We start from the raw sequence: 13,130 nt of genomic DNA, 5'->3' as shown, positions 1-13,130 counted from the left end.
GTGATACTACACCTGTCTCAAGAGGCCAGAAGCGTGACAGCTAAGAATGTGCACTGTGGAGACAAGCTTGCCCAGGTGTGAACCCCGGAGTCATGAGGCCCTAAAGAGACTACTTCAAATCTCAGTTCTCGTGTTCCCCATCTGTAAAGTGGAATGGTAATAGCCACTCTTTTGTAGAGACGTTGTCGGGATTAAATAACATGAAGCACGATTATTGTCTTATCTCCTTCCCAATTTGCTGTCTGGTTTCTAACTCTTCTGTTGTACCTGTTCTTATCCTTTATGGAAAGAGGGAGAGCAGAGGACTCTATCAGAGTCACTACCTTGGAGATGGGGTTCATTAAACTGACCTTGATTGCTGGAATACATAAAAGAGGTCCACTTAGCAATGGGTCTGAGCATCCTTTCCCATGATATTTAGGGTCCACATTTCCCTTTTCCTAGTGTCACTCTGATACCTTCCCTAAAAAGAAACGGAACCCCTGAGAACCAAGTACAGTGCTAACCCATCCCCACCACTGAAAGTTCAATTTAGAAAGAGGAGACATATAACCAGAAAAGAAGACAATATGTGATCTTTTATCTTTCGATGGGGAAGAAAAATTTCTCTGAATGTTGTCTGAATGGAAATCCAATACCCCAGTGTACAGATGGGAGCTCTGTTTACAATAGTATTTTTGTTTGTTTATTTGAGCACCTTATGAGTAAAAACATTTGAACGTGTAGATATACACACAGACACACATACATATTTATATCAGCCATTTAACAAATATTCATTGAACATTTACTTATGCGCCTTATACTGTTTGTAAGTGCCAAAGTTACACTAGTGAATGAACCAAGCTAACAAAACAACAAAAAGCTTTGCCCTGTTATTTTTATCTCCTCTACACATAAGTTTTTTTTTTTATTTATTTTTTTTAACATTTATTTATTTTTGAGACAGAGAGAGACAGAGCACGAATGGGGGAGGGTCAGAGAGAGGGAGACACAGAATCCGAAACAGGCTCCAGGCTCTGAGCTGTCAGCACAGAGTCCGACGCGGGGCTCGAACTCACGGACCGCGAGATCATGACCTGAGCCAAAGTCGGCCGCTTAACCGACTGAGCCACCCAGGCGCCCCAAGTTTTTATTTTTATAAAAAGATAAAATATATGGTATAAGGGATATGTACCATGGAGAGGAAATAAAGAAAGGAGACCAGAAATATGGCATAGGCAGTTTATACAGCATGGTCAGGAAAGGACTCACTGAAAAGGTAACATTTGAGTAAAGATCTGAAAGGGGTGGGCGTGTGGATCTCTAGGGGAGATGCTCACAGGCAGCAGGAACGTCAAGGGAGGACACGAGGAGACATGGCCGGATAGGTGAGTGGAGGAGACCTGGAGGATGCCACTCTGTGACTTCAGCTTTTCCTTGGTGTCACGTGGGAGGGTTTGAGAAGAGAAATGACACGATCTGAGCATCAGAATTCCCTCACTCTGATGGCTATGTTGAGAGTCAGGTGTCAAGGCTGGATGCATTCGTCCAGTCAGAAGGCTGCTGGAATAGTCTACGTGGTGGTTTGGCCAGGTGGTAAAAAGTAGGAGACAGAGCTAAGAGGATTTTTATTGTACTGGAGTATAATATAGATTTTAAAAACACAAAAATAAAAATTTTAAAGGGTTTTCAAAGAAATACGAATTCTGACATTTTCTTTCCCAAACTCAATAAGCCATCTTGCTCAGCCCTGGGGCAAAAGCACACCTGGCTTTGGGAGGCTACTGTTTAACAATAACGGGTTAGTTGACAGGTCCCAGTTTACCTGAATCTCTACCTGGCTTTCTGTTATGACACTTCTCCTGTGCTCACTTCCTATCTTTCTCTTCATCTTGCCAGGCTTACATCGCAAAACAAGCTTCCTCCATCGACTGGGTACATCTACACATACAGAGTTGTTGACTGCACGTAGGAATTCCCTCCCTGAGAAATTCTGTGGTCACTGTGTCAACCGAATCCATTATCTGGGTCCAACAGTTGGGAAATGGACTTGTTAGACCCAAATGTTATTATGGAGTTCAATAAAACAGGATTACGGGAGAACCCAGGCCATCTGCTAAAGCAAATGAGAAAGGCTAAAGTAGGCATGAGCTCAGCACAGCTCACAATAGACAAACACAGGGTTCTGCACCCCTCCCTGAAACCTTATACTACTTCTAGAAGTATGCTAGAAGATGCCATTCTTGGGGAAAGGACCCCTGACCTGTAGGCAGAACATGGGGTATATTTCTCAGACCTGGTCAACTCTACTGGCCACCACCACCCTGGGAGGGTAAGGGGAAAGGTAAGGGAGAGAACAGAAGTTGATGGAAGGCAGATACTTTTCAAACCAGATTCCCAAAGTTGAGAAGAGGTATCTGGGGCATTCTCTTAGAATGTTAGAGCTTGAAAGAATGCAGAGGATTCTTCACCCATGAAATCCCATGTTACAAAGAAACTAAGGCCAGGATTTGCCCAAAGCCATATAAGTATTAGAAAAAGAACCATGAGGAGGTGCCAGGGTGGCTCAGTCAGTTAAGCGTCAGACTTCAGCTCAGGTCATGATCTCACGGTTGGTGAGTTTGAGCCCCACGTCAGGCTCTGTGCTGACAGCTCAGAGCCTGGAGCCTGCTTCAGATTCTGTGTCTCCCTCTCTCTCTCTGCCCCTCCTCTGCTCACGCTGTCTCTCTCTTTCTCAAAAATAAATAAACATAAAAAAAAAAAGAAAAGAACCATGAGGAAAATCCAGGTCTTCTGATTCCCAATCTAGTGTTAAATAAACAAAAGCAATTTAATACAAAACCCTTTTTTCTTTTTTAACATTGCAACCTTTGAGACAGATTGAAACTGTGAGGAAATTTTGTATATCTAGGCCTCAGATGTTCCTACAAATCTCTTTAGTTTTACCAAGAGCTCTGGAGGCTCCCCTGGGGTAAAATGGTCTCCTGGTATTAAAGATCTCTTAGAAAGTTCCACTGGGGTGCTTATGACTCACAAGGGTGAGAGTGGGGGAATTACAGGTACATGAAGACCAAGAAATACAAGCAAGCATTGACTTAGCAAAGCCTGAAATAACCCAAAAGTGGACTATACACTTCTTACTTCTTGGTCCAATCAGCAGGGCGCTAGATAAATTTTCAGTTTCAAAAGGAGAGACAATAAAAAGATTCTTAAAAATTATGAATATCATAATGAAAGACTAGAGTTTTGATCATTAATTTCAACCTCTTGGGCTACCAACTCTTTTACAGACTTGAACACTGATGAGAGAAAATACCTCTGAAATCAAGTAGAAGGTAAATATGTTGGTAAGAGGGTGCTAATGGAGTAATCAATAAAAGTGATGCTCTAGAAAATAAACAATCTTGGATTATCTATCAAATAGGGGGAAGGGGGAAGGTGGAAGGTGGTCACAGGGCAGGAATCAGTTCCTAAACCACTGACATCGGTTACAACCTTCTTTTGGAATCTAACTTAACTTTCTGACTTTATTGCCTGGAAAGCTAAATTGGAGCTCATCTGCGAATACACCCTCCATGGCCACATCTGTGAAGAAGACTACAGCACAAACTGTGCGCAACAAAGGGACTGAGTCACAGAGAGAGAGGGAGGAGCCAAGACACCTGAAAGACATCCAGTCCAACCTCTTCATTTTACAAATAAGAACTGGAGGCCCACAGAGGTTAATCTGACCTGCCATGGTTTGGCTAACAACATAGGCCACCTCTCCCTTATCTTATACTCATAGCAAACACTGACAGTCAGTTGTTACATTTCCCCCCATCCCTTGCTGCAAGAGCCAGAGCGCTTCTGCAACCCCTCAACCAACTGGTCAGAACTGATGTATGAAATGGAAGCCATTTTCCAATTCTGGACTTGCATAAGGTTAAAAAACAATGTTTGTAATACCTGCTCCAGTGTAAACGCGACTCGAAAGAGAGTGACTGGTCTACTAGTCACTAATTCACCTACTGTCAAGCCTAAGGTGAACAAACACAGTCTATGTGGTGTGACCATGTGTCCAGATTTACTTGGGACAGTCCTGGTTCACACCTATTTTCCCAGCTTAATATTTAATAATACACCCATCATTCTCAAAGCTGCCTCAGAATGAATAAAAATGACATGATCATCCAAATTCTACGTAAAACTTAATCATCTACAATAATTATAAACATTTGTTTTCTGAGAACATGATGTCAGGAAAAGAACACTGAATCAGTTACCAGTAGGTTTCTCATACAAAAAGGCTTTCAAATAATATTAAATGCAAATAATCTTTGAAAGGGCTTCAGGGATCGCTACTGCCACCAATCTCTTATATATTAAGTTTCAGTATGGAATCTTCTTTGAGGAAAACAAAAAGGAGAGCCAGAGGGAGCGCCTGGCTGGCTCAGTCGGTAGAGCATGTGACTCTTGATCTCAGGGTAGGGAGTTCAAAGAGTTTACTTTAGTATTTTTAATTAAAAAAAATTTTTTTTTAATCTTTATTCATTTTTGAGAGAGAGACAGAGTGTGAGCAGGGGAGGGGCAGAGAGAGAGGGAGACACAGAATCCGAAGCAGGCTCCAGGCCCTGAGCTGTCAGCACAGAGCCCAATGTGTGTCTCGAACCCACGAACCGTGAGATCATGACCTGAGCCGAAGTCGGATGCTCAACCGACTGAGCCAGCCAGGCACCCCTTTTTAATTTTTTTTTAATGTTTATTTATTTTTGAGACAGAAAGAGAGAAACAGAGTGCAGGCGGGGGACGGGCTGAGAGAGAGGAAGACCGAATCCTAAGCAGGCTCCAGGCTGTGAGCTTTCAGCACAGAGCCTGATTGAGGGCTCAGACTCAAACTGTGAGATCATGACCTGAGCTGAAGTCGATGCTTAACCAACCAAGACACCCAGGCACCCTGAAAGAGCTTACTTAAAAAAAAAAAAAAAAAAAAAAAAAAGGAGAGCCATAGCTTTACAAAGTTTTAAAACCACAGGACTATCAGATCTCTCTAGCTCCTCCCTATTTTTTAAAAATTATTTCATGTTGTACTTCAGCCTATAAAAAAAATCATATTATATTGTTGAAATAGAAGTCTTTTTAAAGAATAGCTCAGTCCTGTTTCTGGCACAAACAATTGTGCTTTTTGGAGTTTATATTTACTCTCTGTTTAGAGAAAAAGAGGAAGTAAAAGCTGAAATCTTTAAAAAAAAAAAAAAAAGTACGTGCTGCTGGGTTTACACTAGAGCAGCCAGTCATTTATTTAAGAGAAGCATAAATTCAGTTTATTTGGAAAAGTCACTGGTCTAGAGAGCAGAATTGTTAGCTTTGTGGTCAAGAGAAAGATACTGATATTATCATGCAGAAAGTTAAAATTTTTATCTGGCTACTTAGAAGACTAGAAGTTTCCTTCTATATCAAGATGTCAGGAGGACTTCTGAGTACAGAGACTGAAGATGGTTTTAACTGTTTCTTTTTGCTAATCTAGCTTTCTGATTTTCCTACAATGATCATAGTTTATTTATTAATGACCAAGAAAAAATTCCCCAAGCTACCAATCAACAGGTCATTCGCCAGGGTGGAGAGGTGGAGAAGCTAACAGGGTAAGCCAGGTCCAAGGCTGCTGGGAGGAGAGGCCTCAGAGGAGCTCCTAACTCTGACAGAAGTAGGTCTGGCCCCAAGAGCTAGGTGGAGTGCAGGGAGTAGGGCTAGCCCAGTGGCTTCCTCCTAAATAAGAGCAGGCATCCAGAAGTCCTACTACCGCATAGACCTTCTGACTATTAAAAGTATAGCCTTGTGGTTAAAGCCCCACCTGGGCAATCAGTGTGCCAGGGTAGGACACAGTGCTCAATCACTTAGTGGGTGTATGACCTTGAACAAGTCAATTAGCCTATTTCTGTTTTCTCATCTATAAAATAGGAATCACACTGCCACCTACCTCCTAGCATGGCATGAGGATTAAGAGGCGTGATTCATGGCAGGGCTCAGCATACAAGAAGATCACAATAAATGTAAGCCATTATTAGGTCTCTGCCAGGAAACACCAGTCCTCGAGTGCTCTCCCCAAATCATGTGACTGGATCCCAAAACAACTAAAGAAGGGCCCAAAGAATAAAGCCTTTCTTTTCCTTTCATCTTTGCTGAGGGCAGGGCTGCAGCATAGTGCCTGCTATAGACCCAGTGCCCTAGGGAGCGACAGAAGGATGGGAGCAGCCTATAAAATACACGTGTCCCAAGGCCCCACACTACGAGCTAGAAATCAAAGTTACAGGATTTCTAGTTTCTTGCCACTGCCACGGCTGCCAGCCACTGCCTTTGGCAAGGACATGGGTGACTCAAGTGTGAGCTAGGACTTGGCAAGGGGACATCTAGCCAGAAGGCCTCCAGGCAGGAAGCTCCATAAAGGGCCACCTGCTGAAACAGTTTGTCTACAGGCAGCCCTCGAGATGGAGGTGACATTCTGCTGTCACTAGCAAATTCAGGTAAGAATAGTGAACATTTCAAAGGTCCAAAACAGCTCACCATTCTGGCTTCATAACTTTGAAAAACGTTGGTTTTTTTTTTGGGGGGGGGGGGCGGGGTGGTGAGGAGGGAATCGGAGGCAGGCTGAAGATATGACCAGACACTTAAAATCACGAGAGTACCTTAACTAGACATAAAGAGCAGCCCCCAAAAGTTCAATAGCAAATAAAATTTCAAGGAGTTTCATGGCTATCTTGAGCTAAAAGGCACTACATTTGTATGAAATAGAACTTTCTTTCCCAAACTTAAAATTACCTCACTTTATCAAAGATATAAAGAAACCTTCTAATGTCCTTCTAGGAGGAAACAATTACATTAGTATATTAATTACATAGGTGAGTGTGTTCTATGCTGCTGATCCTGGTTTGCCTAGAATTTTCCCAGTGTTAGCACTGAAAGTCCTACATCCTGGGAAACCCCTCTGTTGGCAAACCAGGATCCTTGGTCCCCCGAACACTGCAAGAAAAACGGTATGCGTTGTGTGAAGAGGAAAACAGAAGAGACACGGTTACAAATGCAGAAGTGCTAAATGTTAAGTTTGTTTGTAGCAACAGCTCTCAGTTCCTTCTCATAGTAAAAAAAAAAAAAAGAAAGAAAAAAAGTAATTTAAATTAAAAAAACAAAAACAAAACTAAAAATCACACTTGCCTGTCCCCTTTTAAAACTCTCCCAAAACAGAGTTCAGAAAAGATGTCTCCTCCTGGTCCACTGAGGTGCCAGTGTGGGCTGACTGTAGAGGTGGGGACTCCCATCAACCCAATAAGCTCCTCCACCCCACTCCAGCAGGACAGGAAATGTCATCTTCTTACATTCTTTCTTTTAGGCACATTTGAAAACAAACCAAGACAACTTGTGATTCAGGTTATCAACAACAAGAATGTGTCAGGGAAATCAGGATATCAAGCTAAAAATCCAAAAGCCATGGCAAAAATCAAGAATCACCTCACAAATAGGGCATTAAAAGGTGAGGGAGGGGGGCACCTAGGTGGCTCAGTCGGTTAAGCATCCGACTTCGGCTCAGGTCATGATCTCGCGGTCCGTGAGTTCAAGCCCCACGTCAGGCTCTGTGCTGACAGCTCGGAGCCTGGAGCCTGTTTCAGATTCTGTGTCTCCCTCTCTCTCTGACCCTCTCCCGTTCATGCTGTCTCTCCCTGTCTCAAAAATAAATAAATGTTAAAAAAAAAAAAAAAAAAAAAAAAGGTGAGGGAGGAATTGAGAAGTGATTGTTTTACCAGCAGCAAAATGGAGAGTTAGGTGCTCCTCTACAAACTCTAAGGCAGAGACTCAGAGCAAGCAGCCCCCTACCCAAAGGATGGAGCAAAACTCTTGCTAAGTACGGATTTAAGCAAAGGGTTTTTAAGCCTTGATGAGGTTAGGAACCAGCGTCTAAGAATTTAGTTTCAAACTGAAAGGTAAGACTATATAAGGCAAGAAAGATCACACACTTCCTGGACTTGAAGCCACACAGAAACCTTTATTGCTCACGACTCCACCCAGCCCAGACCACCTCCTCACCCGGCCTTCTTCTGGCCTTGTCCCAAGATGGGCTGGCAATTCTTAGATGCTCCTGAGTCTTAAAACTCCTTAGACCCCTTTGATGCATTTGAAGATGGAATCAAATGCAGGTTACATGACTTTTTTTCTCCATAACGATACTAGTTTCTTTGGGGAAGGGAGGAGATGTATTCCAAAACATTTTAAAAGACAAACATCTTTGAAAGTCCTACTCTGATAAATCCTGAAGAATAACTTTCTTTCTAAGACCAAGAAATACACTTTCCCCTACTGTTGATCTTGATTTAGGAGCGGATAACTTCTTGTAACCCTTTTAACACACCCAATGAAAAGACAGAGGTGTCTTACAACCACTAGCAAAAAGCACAGAAGCCTGGAAGGCAGGAGACAGGAGTTAGTTTCAGCAATACAGGCCAACAGCTGTGGTCCTTCAAGATCCCACGCTTCACTTGTTCAGATCTCAGTTTCTTCATTTAAAAAAATGAAGGACTGTCTTTAGCATCTCTTCCAACTCTAAAGTTCTCTGTGAAATTCTGTTGCGTATGTGATAATAATAATGTCCATTAGATTCATTTTTTGTACTTGAAGACTTAGGAATTAAGAGACAAGTATAGTAACTTGGACCAGCAAAGATGACATGACCAAAACAGACTAAAACTGGAAGATTGAAAAAAAGCAAATGTCTAACAGTTGTCAAAGTATGTGACTAAAAGGTGGAGAGAATCCTAATATCAACTTACACTTTTAAATGCTCTGGAACCAAAGGGAACAAGTAGATTCATCACAATTGCCAGCTGTTCTTCCTGCTAAATTTAAGGCTAACATGAGTTTTAACTCAGTGATCTCTCCTCCACAGAAAGAAAAAAAAAAATGCCTGTAAATACTTAAGGAAAACAAACCAGAAATGTGACTCTCAAAGATATGAAAGCAAATCATTCTGGTGATTGATTGCATCTAAATGTCCTGACTGGATTCTAACTGGGGACAGCAAAGCAACAAATGCAACCCCTTCAAGATGTATGAGATGTTAAATATCAAGAAATGGCATGTTTGATAGGGTGTCAAAGTCAAGATTGACTCTGTGCCAACCAGGACCCCAAGCAGTGTTCATTTCACTATCCATAAATAAATGGCAGAAGGGAAAAAAACAAGCTGTCTCCTTTTTTCGTGAAAGAAGCTGCAGAGTTCTATCATGCAACTTGGCTGTGCGCCTATGAGTGTCAATATCCTAAGAGCAGCAAAGTCTGCAAAGGTGGGGTGTTTCCATTCCCCAGACCTGCAGCAAGGACTGTCAGCCGAGTCAGCAAATAACCCCACTTCTCCAAACCAGCACTCCAGAGCTGCCCTGTGCGGTGTCTGAGCCAGGAAAGCAACAAAACTGACACACACAGGCACAGAGAGGGTGGTTCACCGCTGTGAGTGGAGCCCCGGGACTTCTCCTCCTGGGACAGACCGGCCAGAACCAAAAGCGCCGTCTCCAAGGGACCCCATCGCGCACCACGCACACACAACCTCTGGTCTACTAAAGAGGAAGTCAGGCTGTCATGTCAAACGGATAAAGACAGCTCGACCACACAAGAGCCGCGGTCTGGGCCGGTCTCTGGCTTGGCTCCGGGAGGGTCCCAGGCTGCGATCCTTTCTCCCTCTCCATACACCTCCCTCCTTCCCGCGGCGCGGACGAGCCTCCCGGCCGCCGGCACCGGCTGCCGGAGCCCACGCTGCGCAGCACGGTAGGAGCCGGAGGAGCACCTCGAGCCTCCCCTCCCCCTGCCCAGCCCGGGCCCGCGGACAGCGCACACCCGCGCTCATCTACGCACACCAGTGCACACCCGCAGAGCAGCACCCCGGCTGCGCCTGGCGCCCGCCGGCCCCTTCCCCAGCCCCCCGGCGCGCCGCGGGCACCGAGCGGGGCGCGCAGTTCCGACGGCCCAGGGCGGGGACGGCGCAGGGCAGGAGAGCCGCAGCCGCCGGCTTTCGGAGCAGCCGGCGGCCGCACACACTCCTCCCCTTCGCCGCGAGTAAACAGCTCGCGGGCGCGCTCCGCGCCGCGCCCCCATCCCCCCGCCGGGGCTCCGCGCCGCCCCGCGCCCGCGCGTCCCGCCCGCCCGCGCCGCCGCCCCCTACCTGGTCGGTGAGTTTGAGCACTGCCATTCTTCCGCTCCTTCGCGCGCACACACATACAGGTCCCGGGTCCGCAGATGTCACGCCAGGAGCCGGGGAAGCGGAAGGGATTGCCAGGGGAAGGGAAAAAAATCTGGCTCCCGAATTTGACAGCCCTCCCCCTGCTCCTCCTCCGCCGCCTCCTCCTCCCGCCGAGAGGCTGACACTGGCTAGTGGGGTTTGCAGCCGAGCCCGCCCGCCTTTATACAGGAAGTACCGGCTGCTGCCAGCCGGGCCGCCACTGACATCACCGCGCGCTGCCTCGCCGCCTGGGCCGACGCTGCCTCCTGCCGCCCGCAGCCGGGCCTCGCAGCCCGCGGCCCCCAGAGCTCGCCTGAGCCAGCGCCCGGCGCGCCGTGGGGCCAGACTGCCGCCTGCTTTCCGCGCCTGCACACTGCGCCCCGGCGTGCCGGCCCCACTGCCCTGTGGCGCCAAGGGCGTGCGCGGTTACAGAAGCCCCCCCTCCCGCCCTGGGGCTGAGCGTGGCCCTGCCTAGCCGCATCTCATACCCACGTACATTCACGGACACAACCTGATGAGCGAGCCCGGTGGACACACCCGGAGGCGCAAGAAAGGCTGCTACTCACAGGCCACCAACTTTAGCTTGAGAGACTGGGGCAGTCTCACTTCTCCTAAACCTCTCCCTCTAATTCGGAACCAGATTACCCAGCACTCCAAATTATCCCACCTCGGTCCGGGGTTGTGGTTCTGGGGCTTTCTTTGTTTAATGGGGGGAGGCCTTGGTCACATTGTCATTCCTTAGCGAGTGTTCGTCACTTAGGAGGTGGGGGACAGGGTCTCTAGCCCTTCCACCTTGTTCTCCAGTTACCTTCCAGCTGGACACACACAAAACCCCCACGGTTAAGTTCAAACACTGGGTTTTGACTTGGGGAGATGGAGGGTAGAGCAGAGTTACTGGAAAAGAAAAGAAAATTAATGGAGCTTTTGAGTGTTTTCACCAGTCCTGACTCATTCATTTCTACAAAATCCAGTTACCATGCTCTTCCACAAATAGAAGATTCGGCTGTCAAAAGCATGGGATACAAATACAATGGTAATATACATAAATCATGGTAAGTGTTGATACTTCTGGAATTTGTAGCAAATATTTTTTCATTCAACAACTATGTACTGAGTGTCTACTTTGTACCACATGCCAGCTAGGCACAATATGAAAGGCAGGGAGCATAAACAGGGAAGATACTTAGTCTTAGTAGGTGTCCTGCATAAACCACATAGTCACAGCTAAGGAGTCTAATCATAAACTGATAAGGGATCACGGAGGGGGGGGGGGGGGCAATGAAGGAATTGTCCTGAAGGAATTGTCAGGAAGGAATGTCCTGAAGGAATCCAGGACAAAGGAATCAGACCAGACTGGTGGGTGAGGGCAAGCTTCCCTGAGAAAGTGACAAGAGTTGAGATTCTGAAGGAGGGAGGTAAGTAGGCAAGTGGGTGGGGTACTGCTCCCAGGTGGCCCTATGTGCCCCTGGCATACCATAGAGCAAACCTGCATTGAACAGCAAACCAGTGCTAGAGTTCTGGGTTAAGACCAAATAACCACCCTTCATTCATTCATAAAGCAAATACAGATTCTTCCTCCTACTTTTAGAGCCTCTCCAAAGATTCCATGTGGGAGAGGAGAGAAGGGAGGGGTAACATTTGCTTAGCATCCTCATCTAACCATGAAGTTGTGACTCAGATCATACAGGCTAAGGAACTAAGAAAACATGCCCCTGGCTCCCCCTCCTCCATCCTCAGGAATGCTCAGAGACAGAATGTTTTTCTCAAGTCCTCCTTCAAACACAAAATAAATTGCATTTGTTATATCTGTGAGGCAGTTCTTCACCACTGTTGTTGGTATTTGTATTTCCTAATATCATCCTGCATGGCTTTGTAAGTAAACTGATTAGGACACAGAATTCTCTACTTAAAAACATAGGGTGCCTGGGTGGCTCAGTTGGTTAAGCGTCCAACTCTTGGTTTCAGCTCAGGTCATGATCTCCCGGTTTCATGAGTTTGAGCCTTGCATGGAGCCTGCTTGGGATTCTCTCTCCCTCTCTCTCCTCCCCTCACCCTGCTTATACTGTCTCTGTCCCTCTCAAAACTAAATTTAAAAAAAAAAAATTAAAAAAAAAACATAGCCATCTTTCAGAAAAGGGATAACAAATGATTTTATTTAGCAAATACACGCAATATCCACTTTGGTTCATCATGGCCATGCCTATACATAATTTCTTTGGACCCAATTTGAAAGGAGAAGGGAGCTTTTCTCAACCCTATCAGACCCATCACCTCCTTTTGCAACTATTATTTTTAGTACTCCCTTTACTATCCTGAAATGAAATTCATAGACACTATTCACTGCCTGTGCACATTTCCCAAGAAGTCAATATAATGCCCTAATTATATAGTAGAGGAAAAATAAAAAGAAAATAATTTATAATTAATTTTGTATTAGAAGACAAAAAATATTAAGATGCTTATACTTGTACGTATAACCATTGTGAATGAGAAAACTGTAAGTGCAGACCAATATGAATGTGTTGTAGTAGCAACTCAAATATTAACATCGATGTTATCAGAAGTGACATGATTTTGTGAAAGGCTGAACAGTTTTGGGTCAAGTTCCAAACAAAATAAAGAGAAAAGGGTTGGTTAAAGTTATTGATATGGGTGCATTTACCATAAAGCCTGGATTTGATGTGTTAGTTCATACACTGAAAGTGACTCTAATGATTTAATTGGTTAGCTAAAAGTTAGACCCATTGGTGGTCTATATTCAATGAGATTGAGATGCCAAAATGTCCCTGGTATAATGTAGAGGAAAAAATCCAAAGGTTCATGGAGATGGCAATGTTGGAGTGATTTTATGTGTAATGTATATACCCAACCCTCAACTATATACCCCTAGAGACCCAGATGATGGTGTTTAT

General features: G+C 45.2%; 1 protein-coding gene across 2 annotated transcripts in view; it reads right to left on the bottom strand.

Moving 5' to 3' along the window:
• ANKRD44 (ankyrin repeat domain 44) overlaps window positions 1–10,369 on the bottom strand; it is a 325,289-nt gene extending 314,920 nt beyond the window's left edge. For both annotated transcript variants that reach the window (XM_047083714.1, XM_047083715.1), the window contains exon 1: window positions 10,162–10,369. In XM_047083714.1, the coding sequence (XP_046939670.1) occupies window positions 10,162–10,188 (27 nt within the window). In that variant the 5' untranslated portion in view covers window positions 10,189–10,369. The remainder of the gene's footprint in view (window positions 1–10,161) is intronic.
• Between the last annotated feature and the right edge of the window lie 2,761 nt (window positions 10,370–13,130).

Source organism: Lynx rufus, unplaced genomic scaffold, assembly GCF_022079265.1.
Source record: "Lynx rufus isolate CCGP_SWC_20201006 ecotype Redwood Valley unplaced genomic scaffold, mLynRuf1.p SCAF_2, whole genome shotgun sequence".
In the NCBI taxonomy this organism is placed as follows: Eukaryota; Metazoa; Chordata; class Mammalia; order Carnivora; family Felidae; genus Lynx; species Lynx rufus.
The sequence above is the reverse complement of the archived record's forward strand: the minus strand, read 5'-3'. Positions and strand labels throughout refer to the sequence as shown.